Genomic DNA, 23,202 nt, shown 5'->3' on the forward strand with positions numbered 1-23,202 from the left:
AAGGTGGTGTTAGAAATTCTGGAAAGTGTGAAAATAGATAAATCCATTGGGCTAGATGAGATTCTTCCTAGAATTCTCTGGGAAACCATGGAGGAGATTGCAGAGCCTTAGGTAATGACAACAAAGATCAAAGCCAACAGGAATAGTACCAGAAGACTGAAGTATAGCAAATGTTGTCCACTTGTTCAAGAAGCCACCCCTGGTAATTATAGACCAGTGAACTTTACTTTGGTTGTGGGTAAAGTGTTGGAAAAGGCTTTAAGAGATAGGATTTATAATCATCTCCAAAAGGAATAAGTTGTTTAGGGATAGTCAACACAGTTTTGTGAAAGGTAGGTCGTGCCTCACAAACCTTATTGAATTCTTTGAGAAGGTGACATAACATGTGGATGAGGGTAAGCTGTTGATGTGTATATGGATTTCAGTATGGTGTTTGATAAGGCTCCCACGGTAGGCTATTGCACAAAATACGGAGGCATGGGATTGAGGGTGATTGAGCAGTTTGGATCAGAAATTTCTCGCTGAAAGAAGACAGGGTGATATTTGTTGATGAGAAATGTTCATCCTGGAGTTCATTTACTAGTGGTGTACTGCAAGGATCTGTTTTGGGTCCACTGCTGTTTTGTAATTTTTACAAATGACCTCTGAGGGCATAGAAGGATGGGTTAATAAATTTGCAGACGACTTGAAGGTTGGTACAGTTGGATAGTGCTGAAGGATGTTGTAGATTACAGAGGGACATAGATAAGATGCAGAGCTGGGCTGAGAGGTGGCGAATGGAGTTTAATGCAGAAAAGTGTAAGGTGATTCACTTTGGAAGGAGCAACAGGAAGTTGCCACTCAGGAAAGATGTAGTGTCATCGGAGGTAGTTCACTAGATTGATGCCAGAGATGAGGGGTTTCTCGTATGAAGAGAGATTGAACAGTTTAGCCTATATTCTCTGGAATTTATAAGAATGAGTGGAGATCAAATTGAGGTATTCAAGATGATAAAAGATATGGATAAAATAGAAATGGAGTGGATGCTTCCTCTTGGGCATTCTAAGACAAGAGTCTTAGGATAAGGGGTAGCAAATTAAAACAGTTGAGGAGAAACTGCGACTCCCAAAGGGTTGTGAATATGTGGAATTCGCTACCCCAAAGTGCGGTGGATGCTGGGACAGTGAGTAAATGTAAGGAAGAGTTATAGATTTTTGGTAATGGGCTAAAGAGATATGGAGAAAAGACTGGAAAATGGGGGTGATGAGCATATCAGCCATGATTGAATGGTGGAGCATTTATAGTTGAATGGCCTAATTCAGCTCAAACTCTTATGAACTTATCCGGAGATGTTCAGCACCATTTGCAACTTCTCAGATACAGAAGCAGTCCAAGTTCAAATGTAACAAGATCTGGACAGTATCCAGTTTTGGGCTGACAAGTGGCAAATAATGCACACGTTCCAGGCAATGACCGTCTCAATAAGGCATACTGTAAAAAAAAAAATTCCCATTGACATTCAGTGGTGCTACCATCGCTGACCTGACCCCCACTCCCCCACTATAAACATTCTCAGATTAACATTAACCAGCAACTTGACTGCACTATAAGTACAGTAACTACATGAGCTGCTCAGAGAGTAGGAATATTGTACAAGTGACTCTCCTGACTACCCATGCCTGTCGAACATCTACAAGCCATAAGTTAGGATCATGATGGAATACTCTCCACTTCCTGAGTGTAGCTCCTCCAACACTCCAGAAGCCTGACAGTATCTAGAAAAAAGACACCTGTTTGATTGACACCATAGACACAAGCATCCTCTCCACTCCATATCAGCTGCATGTACTATCTACGAGTTACATTGAAGGATCTTTGGCAAATTTCTGCAACAACATCTTCCAAATCCACAACCATTTCCATCTAGAAAGACAAAGGCAGCAGATACATGGGAACACCACCATCTGCAGGGGGAGCCAATGGCCTAGTAGGATTGGACTGTTAATCCAGAAATTTGGGTAATATTCTGGGGGCGTGGATTCAAATCCCACCATGGCAGATGGTGGAATTTGAATTCCAATAAATTATCTGGAATTAAAGAGTCTAATGATGACCACAAATTCATTGTTGATTATCAGAAAAATCCATCTGGTTAACTGATTCCTTTTAGGGAAGGGAGCTTGCCATACTTAAATGGTCTGGCCTACATGTGCCTTGAGCAATGTGGTTGACTCTTAACTGCTCTCTGTGCAATTAGGATGGGCAATAAATGCTGGCCTAGTCCAGAGATGCCTTCATCCTGTAATAGCTGTTCCTGATCGCGAAGGTCGACAAGCCCTCCGTTTCTTCGTCTCTTGCTGACCCAACCAGTCCCGTCTCCCCACTTACACACACACACACACACACACAAACATATAAATAGAAAGCAGGAAACAACAGCTTTGCTTCACTTGGAGGTCGCCACTGATGATGTTACCTAGCCAGGTAATGAAACATCTGGATATCAAACCTACAGCTCAGCGAGCAAACCTACACCTTCAACCTCAAACTGAGCTACAAACCTTCACAATCCTTGCACACTCAAATGGCGGAACTGGTCCTCGCCCTCACAACTTCTCGTTTTAATCCTCCCTCTTCTTACAGACCGGAGGGGTAGCCATACGCACCTATATAGGCCCCAGCTATGTCTGCCTCTTTGTAGGATACATCGAACATTGTATCTTCCGCAGCTATACCAGCACCATTCCCCACCTTTTCCTGTGCTGCATTGATGACTGTATCGGCGCCACCTTGTGCTCCCATGAGGAGATGGCACAGTTCATCAATTTCACTAACGCCTTCCAGCCTGACCTCAAGTTCACATGGACAATCTCTAACACCTCCTTACCCTTTTGGACCCCTCTGTCTCCATCTCTGGCGACATGCCAGACATCCTATTTCAAACTAGCCAACTCCCACAGCTACCTTTACGACCTGCCCTACTCCCAATTCCTCTGTCTGTCGTATATGCTCTAAGGGGGAGCAAATCCACTCCAGGACATCTCAGCCTGCTATTTCAAGGAAGGTTGTTGCCAGGGTTGGAGGATTTGAGCTATAGGGAGAGGTTGCATAGGCTGGGGCTGTTATCCCTGGAGTGTTGGAGGGTGAAGGATGATGCTATAGAGGTATTTAAAATCATGAGGGCCACAGATAAGATAAATAGACAAAGTCTTTTCCCTGGGGTGGGGGAGTGCAGAACTAGAGGGCATAGGTTTAGGGTGAGAGGGGAAAGATATAAAAGAGACTTAAGGGGCAACCTTTTCACACAGAGGGTGGTACGGGTATGGAATGAGCTGCCAGAGGAAGTGGTAGAGGCTGGTACAATTGCAACATTTAACAAGCATCTGGATGGGTATATGAATAGGAAGGGTTTGGAGGGATGTGGGCTGGGTGCTGGCAGGTGGGACTAGATTAGATGGGATTTCTGGTCAGCACGGACAAGTCAGACCGAAGGGTCTGTTTCCATGCTGTACATCTCTATGACTGCAATTTCCCCTCCCGTGTGATCAACAATGCACTCCAGTGCATCTCCTCCACTTCTTGCATCTGTGCCCCCAATCGCAAAAAGGATAAAACCCTCACCAACAACGGCCCTGACTTTCCTCTCCATGAATCTCCAGATACAGCACATTATCCTCTGCCATCTTCAGTCAGACCCCACCATTAAACCCTGTCTGCATTCCACAGAGACCATTCCCTTCACAACTCCCTTGTTGGGTCCGCGGCCTCCACTACTCATCACCCTACACACACCTGGCATCTTTCCTTGCTGCTACACGAGATGTAAAACCTGCACCCGTACCTCTGTCCAAGGCCCCAAAAGATCATTTCACACCCAGTGGAGATTTTCCTGCACATCAACCCACCTCACCTATTGTGTCCTTTCCTCTTGATGTGGTCCCCTCTACGTCTGGGAGACAGGACGGCAATTTGCAGATGGTTTAGGGAACATCTCTGGGATGCACGCACCAAATAACTTCACTATCCTGTGGCCAGCCACTTTAGTGACCCCCTCCCACTCCCCCAAGGATATGCAAGTCCTGGGCCGCCTCCACTGCCAAATCGAAACCACCCTCCAATTGGAGGAAGAATGCTTCATCCACCGCCTTGGGACCTTACAATCACACGGCATCAATGTTGACTTCGATAGTTTCCAAATATCCCCTCCCCCACCTCAGTCCAGATCCAAATCGCAAACTTGGCACTGCCCTCCTGACCTGACTTGTCCTATCTGTCCATCTTCCTTCCCATTTATCTGCTCCACCTCTCACTGATCTATCAAAATTAATCCCCACCTGCATCCACCTATCACCATGTCTCATTTCAATGTGTTTTCCCTAGTCCTCACTTTTCCAGTATCCGCATTCACAGGATCATCTCCTGCAATTTCTGCGACTTGCAGCAAAAAACCATCACTAAGCTCGTATTCCCCCTCCCTTCTATTAACAGTATTTTACAGGGATTGTACCTTCTTGGACACCCTAGACCGCTTCTGTCATTCTTTGCATTACTTTCAGTTGCTGGCATTTCAATACACCCACTTGTTCCCATGCCAACATTTCCCTCCTTGGCTTGCTGCAGTGTTCCACTAAAGCCAATGCAAGCTGAAGGGTTCTACCTAAGCACTCTTACAGCCTTCAGAATTCAACATTTGAGATCAACAATCTCAGAACAAAGTATGTCCGACTTCACTCGTTGAGTTTTAATTGTTTGGGTTTGCTTTCAGCAAAACCAAACCAGTTTTGACAATGTATAGCTGTAATTTATATCCATTTGGCACATTTGAGATCAGTCCTTTGTTATCAATAAGATTTTTTTTTTTACTTTATCTCAGCATACTTACCATCTATTCCATTCGTTCATCCTTCTGTTTTGTCAACAATGCAAGTGCCATCGTCCTCCAACATAATTCATTTCCAAATAAGAGTAAAGGGATTCAAAACATTAACTCCTGTTTCTTTCTATACTAGAAACTACCAAAGTCACTCCATTGCTCTAGTTTCCTACCCTGTCCTTTATTAATATTGATACATTCTACCCATTAGATATTTGCATTTTATTGTTGGTAGTTGATTGTTTCAAAACAGTGAATGTACCATCAGTAGTTCAAGTGTACATTAGTACGTCAGGTCCTGTATTTGTTGCTTTTAAACTTCAACATGCTGAAATTCCACTGTAGATATGTAGACACCAAAAAAAAATAGAGAAGCATATTGCTGTTTTGGAAATGTGTCCAAAACAGTTGTTCCCCAATTTAACTCGCTTTTAAAACATTTTGGATACATAAATAGGAAGAGTTTAGAGGGAAATGGGCCGAGGGGCGAGTTGGACCGAAGGCCTGTTCCTGTGGTGTACATCTGTGACTCTATTTCTTTCCTTGCTTAGATTTTCTGCAAGTCAGTTTTTTTCTAATATCTCTTCAGAGCAAAAATTTGTGATCTGATATATCATTGATTGAAATTGCATCTGGATTATAAGTGAGTTGAAAAAGACAAACGTCTGTCTCTGTCTCTGTGTCTCAACTTGTACCAAGTTCACTGAAGGTGAAGGTACTTCTCTACTTAGCTACTAACCTGTGATCGAACCTGACTCTGTATGAAGACCTCCTTTTTCAGAAATTTGCCCTCGAGTTGTTTTCATTAGATTATTGGAATAAGAATGTCATTGTTTCTTCCTAAAAGAAGAAAAGTAGAGTTGATGCTAAGACAGAAGAACACCCATCAGTCAAAATATTTACAATTTTTAACCAGTTAAGTTTAATATATTTTTAAACAGCATTTCATAACTGGTTGCCAAAATTATATTTTACCAGAACGCCAAAGTGAAATAATTATTTACTTGTGCCCTACCATAGCTCTGCAAATATATCCTTTTCAAAGAATCTGTTTCACTCCTGCATTGCAGCTGTTCAAGAAAGCAGCTCATCACCCCCACCTTGAGGGCAATTAGGGATTGTTGATAATGTTGGCCTAGTCAGTGAAGCTCATATCGCCTGAATGAATGAATTTAAAAGAAATTACTCTGCTTCCACCACACACTCAGCTGGGCGTTGTTAGATGGAATGACTCATTGTGCAGAGAGACAGAGACTCCTTTTAGGATAGAAGAATGGAAAAACATGTTGCTGTCCTGGAATCACGTCCAAGAGAGCTATTTTCCCATTTGGATTTGATATCTCGTTGCCCTTACAGAATCATAAAATTGTTACTGTTCAGAAGGAGACAACTCAGCCCATCGTTTCTGTACTAATTCCCCATATATGTAATTCATTCAGTGTCATTCTTTTTCCTCCCCATAACTGGATATACATTGCTCCCTTTCAGATAGCAGCCTTTTGAATGTTTGAATTGAATCTGCCTTGAGCACAGCCTGAGTGCATTCTGGACACTAGCCATTTAATGTCTGAAATTGTTTTTCTCGTTACTTTTGCTGACTATGAGGAAATTGTAGAGGTCTTGCAGAAATATTTGCATCATCTATAACTATGGGTGAAGGGCCCGATAGCTGGAGCGTGGCTAATGTTATGCCTTTGTTTAAAAGGGTTGTAAAGAGAAACTAGGGGACTGTAGACCTGTGAGTCTGACTTTGATTGTGGATAAGTTGTTGGTGATTCTTTTTTAAAAAAAAAACGTTTTGAAAGGCAGAAACTGATTAGGAATAGTCAGCGTGATTTTGTTTGAAGAAAATTGCATTCCAAAAACTTGAGTTTTTTTGAGGAAGTTACCAAAAACTTCCTCAAAATATAGAGAACCACCAGGAGAAGCTGAGAGTTCTTCAAGAAGTAAGTCTTTTATTTGCAAATAAAAAAAACTGTGACACTGAGAAAGAGATTCTCAAATGCCCACAAACCTTCAGGTCTGTGGATTTTTATATCTTTTTTTTTTAATCGTGTTTCTGTTAGCTTATCAGCATGTCCAACTATATTAATCAAAGTACCTCACTCTAGCAACACAATAAACCAGTAATGTGAGTTCCCATTATCTCTTTAATTGTACATTCTACTTAATGCTATTCTAATGTCACGGTTAGATATTTATTGCTAACTCTGCTGCAGTGATCTTTCCATTCCAGACTAACCTGTTATGATAGATACTTAGCTATTACAATAGTCTACTGTCTCAAGTTGACTCTACTAACTATTAATTAGATATTTCAGTGTCATGTCCCAAATATTTATTGTCCCAATCCTGTCATAATAACACTTAACAGAGAAACTTGTTTTATTACTTGTGTTATCTCCTCTCGCCATAGTGACCTTTCAGCCTTAACCTTACTCTGCTAATTGGTGTGAGAACATTCCACTATGGTTATCCCATCCTGCCTTCCACAGAACACAGATTGCCAGTGGTTTTCATGCTTTAACCCTTCCCATGCTTTCATGTTCTTTACTTTCCATATAGGGACTTGGGTAGAGTTGCAGAACAGAGAGTTTGAGGGGTTCAGGTACAGAGTTCTTTGAATTTTGGATCACATTGATAAGGTTAATGGTAGTTGTATTTTCCCTAGGTTGAGGATTTTAAGGCCAGGGCGCACTCTTTGTCTTGCTCACTTTCGCACTGTCTCGCTTTTGCATGCGCTCGCTCTCTTTCACGCAGTTGCACTCACTCACTCATCCCCCACCTTCCTGATGAGAAGGTTATTTGCCAGTATGTTAACTAGAGTATCCATTTTACGTGTAGTTTTTTGATAAATATTTTAAAAGTGGTGTTTAAATGCAATTGTAGAAACGCAGACACTTGAATCAAGATGTAATGCAAAAGGTTAAATATAAGGCCCTATCTAAGAATCTATTTTCTTGGTTTAAAATTATCATTTACTCTTGTTACTTCAGGCAATAGCCGTCAATGTTTTAAGTAAACTATTCACTTGTTCATGTTACCATTTTAAAAAAAATGCATCCTGGAGAAACTCAGCAGGTCTGGCAGCATCTGTGCAGAGGCAAACAGAATTATAAAGATCATAAAATGTCGAAGCAAAGTAGGCCATTCAGCTCATTGGTGCAGATTCGATGAGATTATGGCTGATATGATAACCCTCAACTCCACTTTCTAGCCTTGATTAATTTACTGATTAAAAAATCTACCTATGCCCTATTTGAGTATACTTAGCCACCCAGCCTCAATAGCTTGTGGTATGGTGAAGAATTCTTCAAATTCACAAGCTGCTGAGAGAAGAAATTCCTTCTCATCAACTTAAATGTGTGTGACACCTTTATTCTGAGATTATGACTTTCGGTCCTAGACTCTCCCATAGTGGGGAAACAACCTTTTTGCAGCCTTTTATTTAAGTAGAAAATTATCTGCAATCTTTTTCTGTGAAACTATAGAATTCAATTATTGTATTTTCACCAAGGAGCATCTTAACGAAGCTAATTAATTAATCCTGTCTCATTGCACAATAAAATTTTTTCGTTCCACGGGATGTGGCTGTCCTGGCTAACCTAGTATTTATGGCCCATTCCTAATTGCCCAGAGGGCAGTGAAGAGTCAGCCACGTTAATGTGGAGACATATATAAGCTGACCAGGTAAAGTTTAACAGATTTCCTTCCCTAAAGAGCATTAGTGAATCCAGATGGGTTTCCTGATAATTGACAATGGTTCCATAGCTATCATTACAGACGTTAATTCCAGATTGTTCGTATTCAAATTCCACCATTTGCCATGGCAGGATTTGAACCTCGATCCCCAGAAAGGTAACTTGAGTTTCTGAATTAATAGTCTAGCGATAATATCATTAGGCCATATCGCCTATCCTTGGTATAGTATTCCAGCTAATCATTTTTTTATTTTTGCATTTCCATTCATTCAAAACTTCTTATTTTCTGTCGTGGAAGAAGAGGACGGTGAGGGCAAGAGTTATTCCGCAGAATTTCACTGTTATAGGGTTGCTTAATCACAGAAAAGATTGACAAGGGTTGTGACGGATGATCAGAAATGTTTATCTTGATAAGTCATACAGGATGTCATTTGACCTTGAGAACTATTTGATACTTTTACAGGAGTGGAAACTTGATTGGAGGGATTCAGATATTGAATTCCAGAGAAGTTAAGGACAGGTTGGAAACATGACAACATGTTCAAGGAAAATAAAAGGAGGTAGAGTTGAACAGTGGTTTGTCATGATGGTGAAGTTGAGGATTATTCTTTTGAGGATAGGAGCATTGATGGACTTAAAAGGAAGAAGGGTAAAACCTTGGGGTGTGAGAGCTGTTTACAGTTTTAGATTAACAAGGAGTGAGAATGGAAAGTTAGATGATCAACTGTTTAGTGGGAATAGAATCAAGGAACAAAAAAAAACGGAAATTTCTGGAGAAACTCAGTCTGGCAGTATCTGTGGAGAAAGTGTGTTAAAATTGAATCCAATGGCTTTTCAGAATGGTGTGGTTCTCCAAGCACATCAATTCTACATTTCCAAAATGGTGAGAAAGGAATACTAAAAAAGCAGCCAATTTTCACTCCTACGGGTTTTTGGAAATATCGATCTGCTGATCTTGCAGATTAACTTTAACTTTATGCACCGTTTTTGAACCAGGACATTCTTTCCAGTAGAAAAGCCATAGTAGTGATGGTAGAAGTTTACATTCTCTCAATTCCTAGAAATGTACAATTGATTCTGATATAACGTGATAGTTCCATTCTCATGAAATCTCGTGTTTTAAGAAAATTGAGTGATAGCCACCCCATTTTATCTAATGGGGCCAGAATATCATTATAGTCATTACAGGTAAGGAAAGTTTACATTCTACAAATAAGTCTAAATTCTTCAATTGCATTAAAGCTAATTTGCGTTAGAGAAACATGTGTTGCATCAGAACTGACTGTACTATTTTTCAGTTAAATATTTATTGCCGTATACAATTCCATAAACATGAAATTTTAATGTATCCCTATAGTTCAATTGGAAATTCCATGTTATTTTTATTCTGATAAACTTCACTATGTTTGCATAGATACAGTAATATATTCTGCTTTTTATTCTGGCAAGAAATATGAAATATCTCTAAACTATTATGTAGATTTATTGACTGACTGACTGATGCTTATAGTCACTTTGGCTGTGATTTCAAATATTTAAGCTAAATGATACTGAGTAATATTGCCAAGCTGAATTTTAGATATTGAAATTTGTTCCAGATTGCAGATTTTTCCCTTGTCTCATTGTAAATTATTTGCTTTCTTTCCAGCTATTTTTTTTTTTTTGAAATATTACTGGACCACTGAGAAACTGCAGTATAATTTCCTGTAATAAATGCCAGTGACTGGAAAAATGAGGAAAGCTAAACTTTTCAAAGGAACTCTAATGTAAGATATGTATATTTGGTAATACATCTAATATCTTGTTTAAAAACTTGCATTGTTAGCAGAAATGTTTTCCAATCAATGTTGCTTTTGTGAAGAAGCTACTAAACTTGAATTTTGTTTTTAAAGACTCACACTGTGCAGTTACATATCTCTAATCCTAAATTCCTATTCATTATATTCCTAAATTAACTAATTCTCTATCTCTCAACACCTGAGCATGAAATCTGTGGTGTAGGATAGATTAGTCTGCAGCTGAAATTATCACCAGGCAAGTCAGATTCTAGGCTGAATCTAGCTTGATAGATACCATGATTTGGTTTTAACAAAGTGGTATCTTACTGAAGCAGATATAGTCTTCACAATAAAACAGAAGTTTATGAAGCAAAAGAAATCGAATTAACTATGTTATTTAGGTGTAAAGCACACAATGATTTTTAAAGTGTCAACCTACACTCCACTTAATTTGAAACAAAACTCCCTTGCACCTCTCAAGATACCTCTGTACAGTATCTAAAAGCACCACCGTGTACAGTACTCACCAGAAAACATATTTTCCCAACACCTCAATAGAATAACACTGATTTCAACTGCCAGTCTTGAAAACCAGATAGATGTTTGGAGCCTTTACATGTATGCCTGCATTAAAATATTCTCCACTTCAAAATAAACTTTACAGGGTTTTATCCTCTGGTATAGGAATATCACTAAACTGCCTCCTCTAAGGTAATTTTTTCTTTTGCTAACTTTTCTCCTTCTCCATTCATACTTTTGTTTCCTCACACTGAGAGTTCAGTGCCACAGATGAAGTCAACATTACTAACTTCACCCAGGGAAATAAAGACTGTTGAGTGCCATATTGTTGCTGAATTAATTTTAGTGAAATTCATTCTTATTAATGGCCAGTTCGACTGTAATCATCGATACCACATCTTGGAGGTCAGCATTGCTGTTGTGATTCCTATATATTTGATCATTCTCAAGTTCCTGACTTGTTTTCAGGACTGGATGCCATACTGGGAGACCAGAGCTGTTGTTTGAGGTGGATTGCAAGTTACACCAGAGGCTGCCAGGCTCCTCAAGGTGAGGTTTGATACTTGGATTGCCCTGGCAGAGCCTTGCAATACATTCCAGATGGAATGTGCTATATGTTCCTGGCATGCTGACCCCTGAACAAGTTGAGTAGACACAGCAGCTGGGAAAGTGATGTAGACTTCTGAAGGCGAAGATGAGGATGTTGACTGGAAGAAACATCACATTGAGCGTTAGGTTTTGTCTGGCTTCTTGCTCCTAACTGGTGATCAGTTCCAGGATGTGAGTTGGGTAAGATCTCTCAATTATTTTTTGTTGCAAAGACAAGTGGCCTCTGTTTAATGGCAACAGCAGATAGAACCCTTTTTTGGCAATAAATGTTGCTGTTAACAATACCTCCTGAGGCCTGAAAGATTTGGACAGTCAACCCTTCGAGTGTTTGTGGCTGGAAAGCCCAGATATATAGAGGTGATCCTACCCAGGAGCAGGCACGGCTTCCTCACTCAAGCTTCCATAGAAAGCAGAATTGAGCCATTCGTCTCATCAAATTTGTTCTATCGTTTGATCATGGCTGATATGTTTCTCACCGGGCGACATTGGAATTCAATAGTTAGCACTGCTGCTTCACAATACCAGGGACCAAATGCTAGCCTATAGCAACTGCCTGAGTGGAGTTTTCACATTCTCCCCGTGTCTCTGTAGGTTTCCCCTTGGTGCTCAGGTTTTCTCCAACAGTTCAACGATGTACTGGTTAGGTGGATTGGGAAATGCAGGGCTCTGATAGGGAGGTGAGTCTGGGTGGGATGCTAAACAGAGGGTCGGTATAGTCTTGTTAGAACAAATAGCCTGTTTCCACACTGTAGGAATTTTATGGAATCTATGGAACCCCCAATCTCCTGCCTTCTGCTCATAACTCTTGATCCTGTTATTCGAGATAAAGAACCTGTCTATCAACACGTAGTGACTTGGCCTCCACAGCCATCAGTGACAACAAGTTCCACAGATTAACCACACTGTGACTGAAGAAATTCCTCTTCTCTGTTCAAAAGGGTTGTCCTTTCGATCTGAAGCTGTGCCCTCTCGTCCTAGTGTTTTCTACTAATGGAAACATCTCCACATCCACTCTGTCCAGGCCTCTGTCATTCTGTAATGGATTCCCCACCACCCCCCAACTCATCCTTCTAAACTCAAAAGAGTACAATCCCAGAGTCCTCAACCCTCCTGCTAGGGCAACCCCTTCATCTCTGGGATTATTCTTATAAACCTCCTTTGGACCCCCTCCAAGGCCAGCACATCCTCTTATAGATATGGGGACCAAAACTGTTCACACAATTCCAGGGCCTTATACAGCCTCAGAAATGCATTTCTGCTCTCGTATTTTAGCCTTCTTGAAACGGATGTTAACACTGCATTTGCCTTCCTAATTACCAACTGAACCTGCATGCTAACCTGAAGAGAATGTTGAACTAAAACACTCTAGTCCCTTAGTGATTGATTTTTGAAGCCTTCCCCTGTTCAGAAGATACTCTATACGTCTTCTTCCTACTTAATCATACATTTTCCCACATCTCTCACTTCATTGCCCATTTTCCTAGCCTTTCCAAGTCTTTCTGCAGCCTCCCCACTTCCTCAGCACTACTTGTCCTTCCACCTATCTTTGTGTTATCTATAAACTTAGCATCAGTGCCTTCATCCAGATTGTTAATGTATAATACTGTCTTCTCCCAGTCAGCCAATTCTCTATCAATGCCAGTACATTGCCCCCAACACAAGGACTCTTATCTTTTTTAGCAGCCTTCTGTGTGGCACCTTGTCAAAGGTCTTCTGGAAATCATAGCTCACGTCTACTGGCTCTCCTTTGTCTAACGTGCTCATTACCTCTTCTAACAGATTTGTCAGGCTTGATTTCCTTTTGACAAAGCTATTCTGATTTAGCCCTATTTTGCTATTCACTTCCAAATATGCTGCAATTTCATTCTTGATAATGGACTCTAAAGCTTTGCGCACAGCACCAGGCTAACCAGTTTCCTGACTTCTGTCTCCCTCAAACTCTTAAACAAGTGTTAAATTAGCCATTTTCCAGACATCCAGGATGCTTCCTGACTCTAGTGATTCCTGAAAGATAGCAACCAATGCCTCTACAATCTCCTCAATTATCTCCCTCTGAACTCTGGGGTGTAGTCCATCCGAGCGATTTCATCCAACTTCAGATTTTTCAGCTTCCCCAGCAAGGTCTCATTAATGATCACCTCTGCCTTCTGAGTCTGAAGGTCTGGTGTGCTACTAATCTTTTCCATTGAGAAGTGGAAGTGGTGGTGCAGGGTACCCCTGGAATGTGTAGAGAGGAAACCTCTGAGGGTTGTGTGTGGGTCCACCTCCACCTGGGTGCCTGCGTGCATCATCTTTGAAAGGAATGGGCAGCTGGAGTGAGATTTCCCTCTTGCCTTGCTGGTGATGCTGAGCAGCAATGGTAAAATGGCTACAATGAGATGCATGCATGCCAGAACCAGCAATTAATGTCATTGTACAGTTGCATTTTTGAACTGTTGAAGTCCTTGTGAGTGTAGTGACAATTGCAATGCTGTTAGCAACAGATCTCAGAATTTTGACCCAGTGACACTGAATCAGGATGGTGGTTGGAAGGGAACTCAAAGGTGGTGGTGTTCCTGAAGGGCTAAGCCTGAAACGTTGACTCTTGCTCCTCAGATGTTGCCTGTCCTACTGTGCTTTTTCTAGCATCCCACTTTATTAACTCCCATATTTTTTGTCCTTCTTCTAGATGGCAGAGATTGCAGATTTTACTTATTTCAGGATGCCTTACCTCTAACCTGTTCCTAAAGCTCTTTTATGGCTGTTTCATTTAAATTTCTGGTAGTTGGTGACTTCCCCTGTCAAAAGGATCTTGACAGTCAGGGATTTGGTGACAGTAACATCATAAAGTATTATGAATAACAGTTGGATTCTTTTTTTGCTGGAGATAGTCAATGACTGGCATTTCAGTGATGCAAGTGTTACTTGCCACTTGTCAGCCGAAACCTGGATTCTGTCTAGTTCTTGCTGTACTTGAACATGGATGGCTTCAGTATCTGAAGAGACCAATGCCAGGCATCAGCAAACTCCCCACGTCAGACCTTTTTGATGGAGGGAAGGACTTTGAGACAACTGAAGATGGTTCGGCCAAGGGTACCATGCTGAGGGAGTCCTGAAGAGATGGTCTGGAGTTGAGTTAACTGCCTTCCAACAATCACAACAATCTTCCTTTGTAGTAGATATGACTCATTCAGTGTAGAAGTTTTGCCTTGATTGCCATTGACTTCAGTTTTGTTAGGGCTCCGTGATGCCACATTTCTTTAAATACTGCCTTAGTATTATGAGGGCTTCTGCCTCAACAACCCTTTCAAGGGAGTTCCCTGATTCCCACGACCCTCTGGGTGGGGTGGGGGAGTTAGAAATTCCTTGCATTCCCTCCATTAACGGCCAAGTTCTCTTTGCATCTACTCTACTGTTGTCCCTGTACTTTTATGCATCTTTTATGTATGTTCTCCTCCTTCCACCACCACCCACACCAACTCAGATTGAGGTTGCTTTTCTTAAAGCAGAGAAGATTATCTTTTTTTCTCTACATAACTAAAATATGATAGCCCGGTCAACATTCTACTAAATCTGCTTTGCACTCTCTCTAGTTCAGTCACAATACTTATACTGTTGCCCAAACAACGGTTTATACAGTTTCATGCATAATCTTCCTGCTCCTAAACACACTCTTTGGCTAATAAGGGTAAATATTCCATATGTTGCTTTAATCATTTATTCTACCTGTCGTTGCTATCTTTGTGGACTTCAAAACCAAGATCCTTGATTCTTGGTGCTTTCTAAGGTCCACCATTTATCATGCACTTCCTTGCCTTTGCTGTTTTGCCTGAGTACATCACGTGGCACAGTGGTTAGCACTGCTGCCTCACTGCGCCAGAGACCCGGGTTCAATTGCCGCCTCAGGCAACTGTCTGTGTGGAGTTTGCACATTCTCTGTGTCTGCATTGGTTTCCTCCGGTGCTCCGGTTTCCTCCCACAGTCCAAAGACATGCAGGTTATGTGAATTGGCCATGCTAAATTGCCCGTAATGTTAGGTGAAGGGGTAAATGTAGGGGAATGGGTCTGGGTGGATTGCTCTTCGGAGGGTCAGTATGGACTTGTTGGGCTGAAAGGCCTGTTTCCACACTAAGTAATCTAAACCTCACACTTATCTGGATTGAATTCCATTTGTCACTAATCAGCCCATCTGATGAGCCCATATATATTCTCCATTAATCTCACTATGTGCCATCATTCAAATTTTCATATCATACATGAACTTAGTTTCAAGTCTAAATGTTATATGCAGCACATATAGGGAAGTCCTTGATACTGATCCTGCTGGACATAGGCTTCCAGTCACAAACTCTCACCTGCACTGTTCCCTTGTGCCTCCTGCCATTCAGCCAAATCTGGATCTAATTCGTTAAATTTCCTTGGATCATATTAACTCTTACTTTGCAATCACCTTCCTTTGTGGGACCTTTATCAAAAGCCTTGCTGAAGTCCAAATAGCCTACTTCAAATGCATTGGCCTCAACTACACACCACCTCATCTCTTTGCAAAATTCAGTCAGTTTGGTCAGCCGCGACCTCCTCTAAATACAACCATGCTGCTTGTTTTTAATTAGTTCCTGCTTCTCCAAATGCAGATTAATTCTGTCCCTCCAAAATTACTTCCAGTAATTTCCCTAGCACTGGTTAGGCCGACTGGCCTATAGTTTCGTGGTTTATCTCTCTATTTCTGTCCGTCTGTCTGTCCATCCTGAATAACAGAACACGTTGACTGTCCTCCAATACTATGGAACCTGTCCCATGGCCAGAAAGGAATTCAAAATTATTGCCAGTGTCTCTCCTATTTCCTCCTTTGCCCCTCTCAACAGCTTTTCACCCTGAAGTTTTTATCTACTTTTGAGCCTGCCAGACCACTCAGAACATCTGTTTTGTCTGTACAAATTTCTTGAATTATATCACATTCTTTCTCTTTTTTTATACCCACAGTGTCCCCCTCACTAGTGAACACAGACAATTATTCATTTTAGGACACCACCGATGTCCTTAGGCTCCATGACCAAATTACTACTATGATCCTTTTATCCTTAATGTACTTAGAAAATCCTAAGTTATTTTAACCTGCCATTATCCTTTTCATGCCATGTTTTGCTCTCATTTTTTTTATATATAAGTTCCCCTTTGCACATTGTATACCTTTTCAAGGGTTTTGCTGTTTTAGCCCTCAGTTTCTGCCATAGGCCTCCCTTTTAATCTTGGATACTATATAGCCCTCTATCTGGGGTTCACTGGATTTATTGACCTCACCTTTATTGAAACATGTTGACACTGTACTCTTCCCCCTTGACATAGATGTGTCTAGAAGTATCTGTTCCCAATCCATTCTGGTCAAATTATATCTGATCTTATTAAAGTTGGCCATCCCAGAGTTTAAAACTTTTTTTATTTCAGGTCCACCCTTGTTTTTTTCTGTAGCAGCCTTGAATTTAGGGGAGTTATGATTGCTGTCTGCAAAATATTCCCCCACTGATACTTCAACCACTTGCCTGTTTTCATTACGTAAATTTAAGCCCAGGGCCGTCCCATGTCTTGTAGGGCCTTCTACATTCTTGCTTAAAAAGCTCTCCTGGATGCATTTTAAGAGACTTTTTTTCTAAATCTTTTGCACCATGACTACCCTAATTAATGTTGTGGAAGTTGAAATTCATTACTACCCTATTACTTCTCCACTTCTGAAATTTATCAACTACTCTTCCAAGTCATCTGCCTTGTTTGTCAGACATGCCTCATTAAAATAAGTACTATCCAACTATACTAAACATCCTTGTGTCTTGCCTGGCCCCTTAACAAGGAAACCTGGTCCCATGCTGGTTCATGTGCAACTTGTCACTTTGCAGAGGTTCCATTGTCCCCAGATGGTCCCAGTGCCTCAGAAATCTGCACCATTTCTCTGGTATGCATTCATTGGGATGAACCACTATTTCTAAACTCACTAGCACGTGGCACTGGAAGTTATCAGATACAATACGTAGTACCTTGCTTTCATAATATTTATACAGTGTGAAAACAAACCCTTTGGTCCAACTAGTTCATGCTGACCATATTCCCAAACTAAACTAGTCCCACCTGCCTGCATTTAGTTCATATACCTCCAAACCTTTCCTATTCATGTACTTATCCAAATGTCTTTTAAACAAATAATTGTATCTGCATCCACCACTTCCTCTGGCAGTTCATTCAACAGATTAAATTAGATTCTCTACAGCGTGGAAATGGGCCCTTGGACCCAACAAGTCCACTGACCCTCCTTTAAACTTATGTCCCCTAGTTTTTAACTCACTCACCCCAGGAAAAAGACCTTTGCTATTCACCATATCTAAGCCCCTAATGATTTTATGAACCTCCTTGAGATCGTCCCTCAACCTCCCATACTTCAGTGAAAGAAGTCCCAGCCTATTCAGCCTGTTTTAATAATTCAATTCCAGATGTCATGGAGCTGTACTGAATGGAAACAGAGCCTTTGTTCCAACTTGTCCAGGCTGACCAGATATCCTAAATTAATCTTGTCCCATTTGGCCCATATCCCTCTAAAACATTCCTGTTCACATGCCCATCCAGATGCCTTTTAAATGTTGAAATTGTACCAACCTCCTCCTCCATCTCTGGTAGTTCATTCCATACATGCACCACTCTGTGAAAAGGTTGCCTCTTAGGTCGCTTTTATATCTTGACTCCCTCGCCTTATACCAGTGCCCTTAGTACCCTGGGGAAAAGACCTTGGCTATTCGCCCTATCTATGCTCCTCATTATTTTGTAAACTTCTATAAGGTTGCCCTTCAGCTTCCGATACTCTAGGGAAAATAGCCCCAGCCTATTCAGCCTCTCACTACAGCCCAAACCCTCAAATCCTGGCAATGTCCTTTTGTAAATCTTTTCTGAACCCTCTTCAGTTTCACAACATCTTCCTGTAGCAGGGAAAACAGAATTGAACACCTTATTTCGATAGTGGCCTAACCAATGTCTTCCTGGTAAATGTTTCTTAACTTTCTCCAGTTTTATAATATCCTTCCTATAACAGGACAACCAGAACTGCACACAGTACTCCTGAAGAAGCCTCACAAATAACCTCAATATGACATCTCAACTTCTATACTCAAAGGTCTGAGCAATGAAGGCAAGCATGCTAAATGGCCCTTGACTATCTTGTTTACCTGTAACACAAATCTACTTCCTAAATTCTGCTGACAGGACCTTATCCCTTTCATCGCCTATGTTGTTGTTACTGATATGTACGGTAATGTCTTGTCAGTATGCCTTCAGGATGTTCTCCATCCATCCAGTGACTTCCCTGACTCTGGCACCTGGAAAGCAACATGCTATCCTGGAGAATCTTTTTGCGTGGCTACAGTGGACTCTTGTTTTACTTGCCTTTCACTACTCTACCTTGTAGTCACCTTTTTCATTTGTCTGTTCAGTCTCCACCTATGATATGATCACCTCACTGTATGTTCTACCCATGACATAAACAGTATAACAGATGCTCCACAGTGAGTTCACCCACAGTTCCGTCTCTGAATGCAGTTAGCCAGCAGCTGCAGAAGGATACATTTCCTGCACACATCGTCACCAGGGGCAACTGAAATTTTCATGATTTACCAAATAGTACAAGAGGAGCATGTCATGAGCATGACCCCTGCTGCCATGGCTTCCCTTACACCCCTTAGTTAATTTCTTTTTTTAAAAATAGAATTATACCATTAAACTTAATTCCTTAACTAACTTTACTTCCCTTGCCCTATTTTGCTTAATTATGTTACTTTATTGTATTAGCCCTGACTTTCGCTACTTATTCCTGTTATTTCTAGTTAATTCCTTCTTCCAAAAGTGCATTTTTAAAAAATTCTCAGGCTAATCAGCACCCCCAACTTCCCTGTCAATGCTTGCTTTTCTTTTCTCTTTCTTAATCAATAATTCCCAGAAACTGTAGCTGTTGAACTTCCCTGTCTGAGTTGAAGCAGAAGTGATGGGTCCTGATCCTGAGCCTCCTGCTGTCTCCCCTTTCTCCTGAATTTAAGCTAAAGTGCTGGACCCTTGATTTTGGGACTGAAAATATTGTTTTGCTGCATCTTTTAGCCACTGCCTTTGTGAGCAGTGTCTAGTAAATAGTAACTCCTAGGGTGTTAATGGTGGGGGATTTGGTGATGGCAATTCCATTTTGTGACAACTGGATCTCTTGTTGGAGATGGTCATTGCATGACATGAATATTAATTGCTCCTTATCAACCCAAACCTGAATATTGTGCAATAATCCATGAATACTGCCACTCTTGATTTTACAATAAGACCATAAAGTGTGGGAGGAGAAGTAAGCCGGTTGGTCCATTGAGTTTGCTCTGCTAATTATTGAGATCCTGGCAGACTTGATGGGAAGCTTACTGATTAAGCAGCTGAAGGGAGTTGAGTAAGGTCATGATCCTAAGGCCCATCTGCAATGATGTTCTGTGGATGAGCTGACTGACCTTCAAAGAATATGCCAACTTTTTTTACTCTAAATGTTGGAGTCAGACATTTCTAGATGTGACCAGAGGCTACAATAATATGCAATCTATGTACATATACTGGCAGTAACAACAGCAAGCATGCCAGAGAATTGCATAAGAGCAACCACATAAGGTCCGCAACCAGATAGACCACAGTAATGGTTCCAAGTGAAAAGGTCTTTAGCCAGAAGCAAACAAGTTGTCCCTCCTGATTGACATGTACACCAAGTCAAATAGGATGTTTGTCGAAAGAAAATTTAAATATGCTCACAACTAAAATTGCCAGGTGAGCAAGTGCAAAATTTGGAGAATCTTGAATGTACATCTGAATTGTTGCGAGTAAACGATACAACCTACAAGTGTCTATTTCTTTCTTTGGTATATACAAATATAACAAGTTTGAATGGAAACCACAACCTGTTAGATATAAGTGGGCTGACGATAATAAGTCTTCTGATGTGCGTGGAGTTCAACATTGTCATCATTCAGGAGACCACCAATATACCAACTATAGCAGAAGAGGCCATGTATAACTGACCATAACATATAGCAGATATGAATGCATAGTTCTGACACTAGAAGGAACTTCAAAAGATTTCATAACAATAGAAGCAGGAGTAGGCCATTTGGCCCATTCATTAAGATCATGGCCGATCTATCCAATATCTCCGCTCCTCCTACCTACATTATCCCCATAACCTTTAATTCCCCTAACGTGCAAAAACCCATCCAACTGTATCTTAAATATATTTAATAAAGCTGCCTGTCCTGCTTCCTTAGGCAGAGAATTCCATAGATTCACTACTGTCTGGGAAAAGCAGGTCCTCCTCCTCCTCTCTGTCCGCAATCTACTCCCTCTACTCTTGAGTCCATGTCCCCTAGTCCTAGTCTTATGCACCAGTAGAAACCACTTGCCTGCTTTTATCTTGTCCATCCCTTTCATAGTTTTGTTTCTGTAAGGTTCCCTCTCATCCTTTTAAAATTCTAGCGAGTACAGTCCCAGGCAGTTCAACCTGTCCTCATACGGTAACCCCCTCATTTCTGGAATCAGCACTGCTTCCAAAGTCCAGTAAATTATTCCTCAAGGAGACCAGAACTGCGTACAATACTCCAGGTGCAGCCTCACCAACACCTTGTACAATTGCAGCCTCCCTCCTCTTAAATTGGTAGCTATGATGTGGAGGTGGACAAAGTTTAAAAATCGCACGCAACCCCAGGTTATAGTCTAACGGGTTTATTTGGAAATACAGCTGCTCCACAGCTACCTAATGAAGGAGCAGCACTCCGAAACCTAGTACTTCCAAATAAACCTTTTGGACTATAACTTGGTGTTGTGATTTTTAAATTAGATTAGATTAGATTACTTACAGTTGTGGAAACAAGCCCTTCGGCCCAACCAGTCCACACCGTCCCTCTGAAGAACAACCCACCCAGACCCATTCCTCTGCATTTACCCCTTCACCTAACACTACAGGCAATTTAGCATAGCCAATTCACCTAACCTGCACATCTTTGGACTGTGGGTGGAAACCGGAGCACCCGGAGGAAATCCACGCAGACACTCAGAGAATGTGCAAACTCTGCACAGACAATTGCTTGAGGTGGGAATTGAACCCAGGTCTCTGGCGCTGTGAGGCAGCGGTGCTAACCACTATGCCACCGCGCCACCCACTTGATGCTGTATTGTGTCTCAGTGGGTTAGGGTAATCTTGCCAGCAAATATTTATCCACATTCTTGTGAACATTAGGGAAAACATCTCAAAGTGAGGGTGAATGAAGGTGGTCCATGAACAACCATAAAAGTGTGAAACAACCTAGTCAACTAATGGTGGTTACAGCCTCCTGTCTGAAAAATAACCCTCCACTACCGCCACTGTCTTTCTCCTACCATCAAGCCAATTTTGTTGCAACAGGCTAGCTGTTCCCTGGATTCCATATGAACTAACCTTATTGTGTGGTACCTTATCGAAGGCCTTGCTAAAGGCCATGTAGACAATCTTTACCTCACTATCCACAACCACTGAATGAAGGAGCAGCGCTTCGAAAGCTAGTGCTTCCAAATAAACCTGTTAGACTATAACCTGGTGTTGTGATTTTTAACTTTGTACACCTCTATGTTCTTGGTCATCTCTTCAGAACACTCAATGAAATTTGAAAGATACTATTTCCCATGCACAAAAAGCCATGCTGACTATCCCTGATCAGTCCTTGCCTTTCCCAATGGATGTAGATACTCTCTGTCAGAATCCCCTCCAACTACTTAACGTTAATGTTAGGCTCACTGTTCTGTAGTTACCTGGCTTTTCCTTGCAGCTTTTCTTAACATTAAACATCCTCCAGGTTTCCGCCACCTTGCCTGTGTGTCTGTCGATGATACAAATATCTGTTGAGATGCGCCCTGCAATTTCTTCACTCGCTTCCCACAAAGTCCTGGGGTATACTTGTTCACTTCCCAGGGATTTATCTACTTTTATGCATTTTAAGATCACCAGCACCACCTTTTCTATAATATAGTCACTTTTTAGGGCATCTTTATTTGCATCCTAGTTCCCGAGCTTCCATGTCTCTCTGCACAGTAAATACTAACGAGAAATATTTTAGGATCTCAACTATTTCCTGTGGCTCCACACATCGATGACCTCCTTGATCTTTAAGGGGCAGTATCTTCTCACTACACCTTTTTGCACTTTAATATACATGTAGATTGTCTTTGGATTTTCCTTTTACCTTATCTGCCAAAGCTATCTCATGACTCCTTTTTGCTCTCCTGATTTCCTTCATAAGTGTACTAACATACTCCCTATTTCATTTGATGCCAGCTGTCTATCCCTGGCATATGCCTCCTTTTTCTTGACCAGAGACTCGACATCTCTGGTCATCCAGTGTTCACTATCAGTCTTGCTGTTCACTTTAACAGGAAGATGCTGGTTCTGAACTCTTGTTTTTGAAAGCTTTCCACTTTCTGGATGTCTCTTTACATGCAAACAGCCTCCCCAAATCAACTTCTGAAAGTTCCTGTCTAAAACCATCAAAATTGGATTTGCTCCAATTTAAACTTTAAATTGTGGATCAGACCAAGCCTTTTCCATAACAATTTTAAAGCTAATAGAATGATGGTCACTGGTCTCAAAGTGCACCCCCACTAACACCTCAGTCACTTGCCCTGCTTTATTTCCTAAAAAGATGTTGAGTTTTGTCCCTTCTGAAGTAGGGCCTTCTACATATTGAGA

At 41.2% G+C, this 23,202-nt stretch overlaps 1 protein-coding gene across 4 annotated transcripts in view; it reads left to right on the plus strand.

Annotated features, from left to right (window-relative positions):
• LOC122557794 (lactosylceramide alpha-2,3-sialyltransferase-like) overlaps positions 1–23,202 on the plus strand; it is a 76,656-nt gene that overhangs the window by 12,591 nt on the left and 40,863 nt on the right. For 2 of the 4 annotated variants that reach the window (XM_043705965.1, XM_043705879.1), the window contains 2 exons: positions 10,202–10,319; positions 11,319–11,399. In XM_043705965.1, the coding sequence (XP_043561900.1) occupies positions 10,267–10,319; positions 11,319–11,399 (134 nt within the window). In that variant the 5' untranslated portion in view covers positions 10,202–10,266. Of the gene's footprint in view, positions 1–10,201; positions 10,320–11,318; positions 11,400–11,620; positions 11,640–23,202 lie in introns of those variants that run through there. The other 2 variants (XM_043706047.1, XM_043706136.1) reach the window with 2 other exon arrangements.

Source organism: Chiloscyllium plagiosum, chromosome 1, assembly GCF_004010195.1.
Source record: "Chiloscyllium plagiosum isolate BGI_BamShark_2017 chromosome 1, ASM401019v2, whole genome shotgun sequence".
NCBI classification, from domain to species: domain Eukaryota; kingdom Metazoa; phylum Chordata; class Chondrichthyes; order Orectolobiformes; family Hemiscylliidae; genus Chiloscyllium; species Chiloscyllium plagiosum.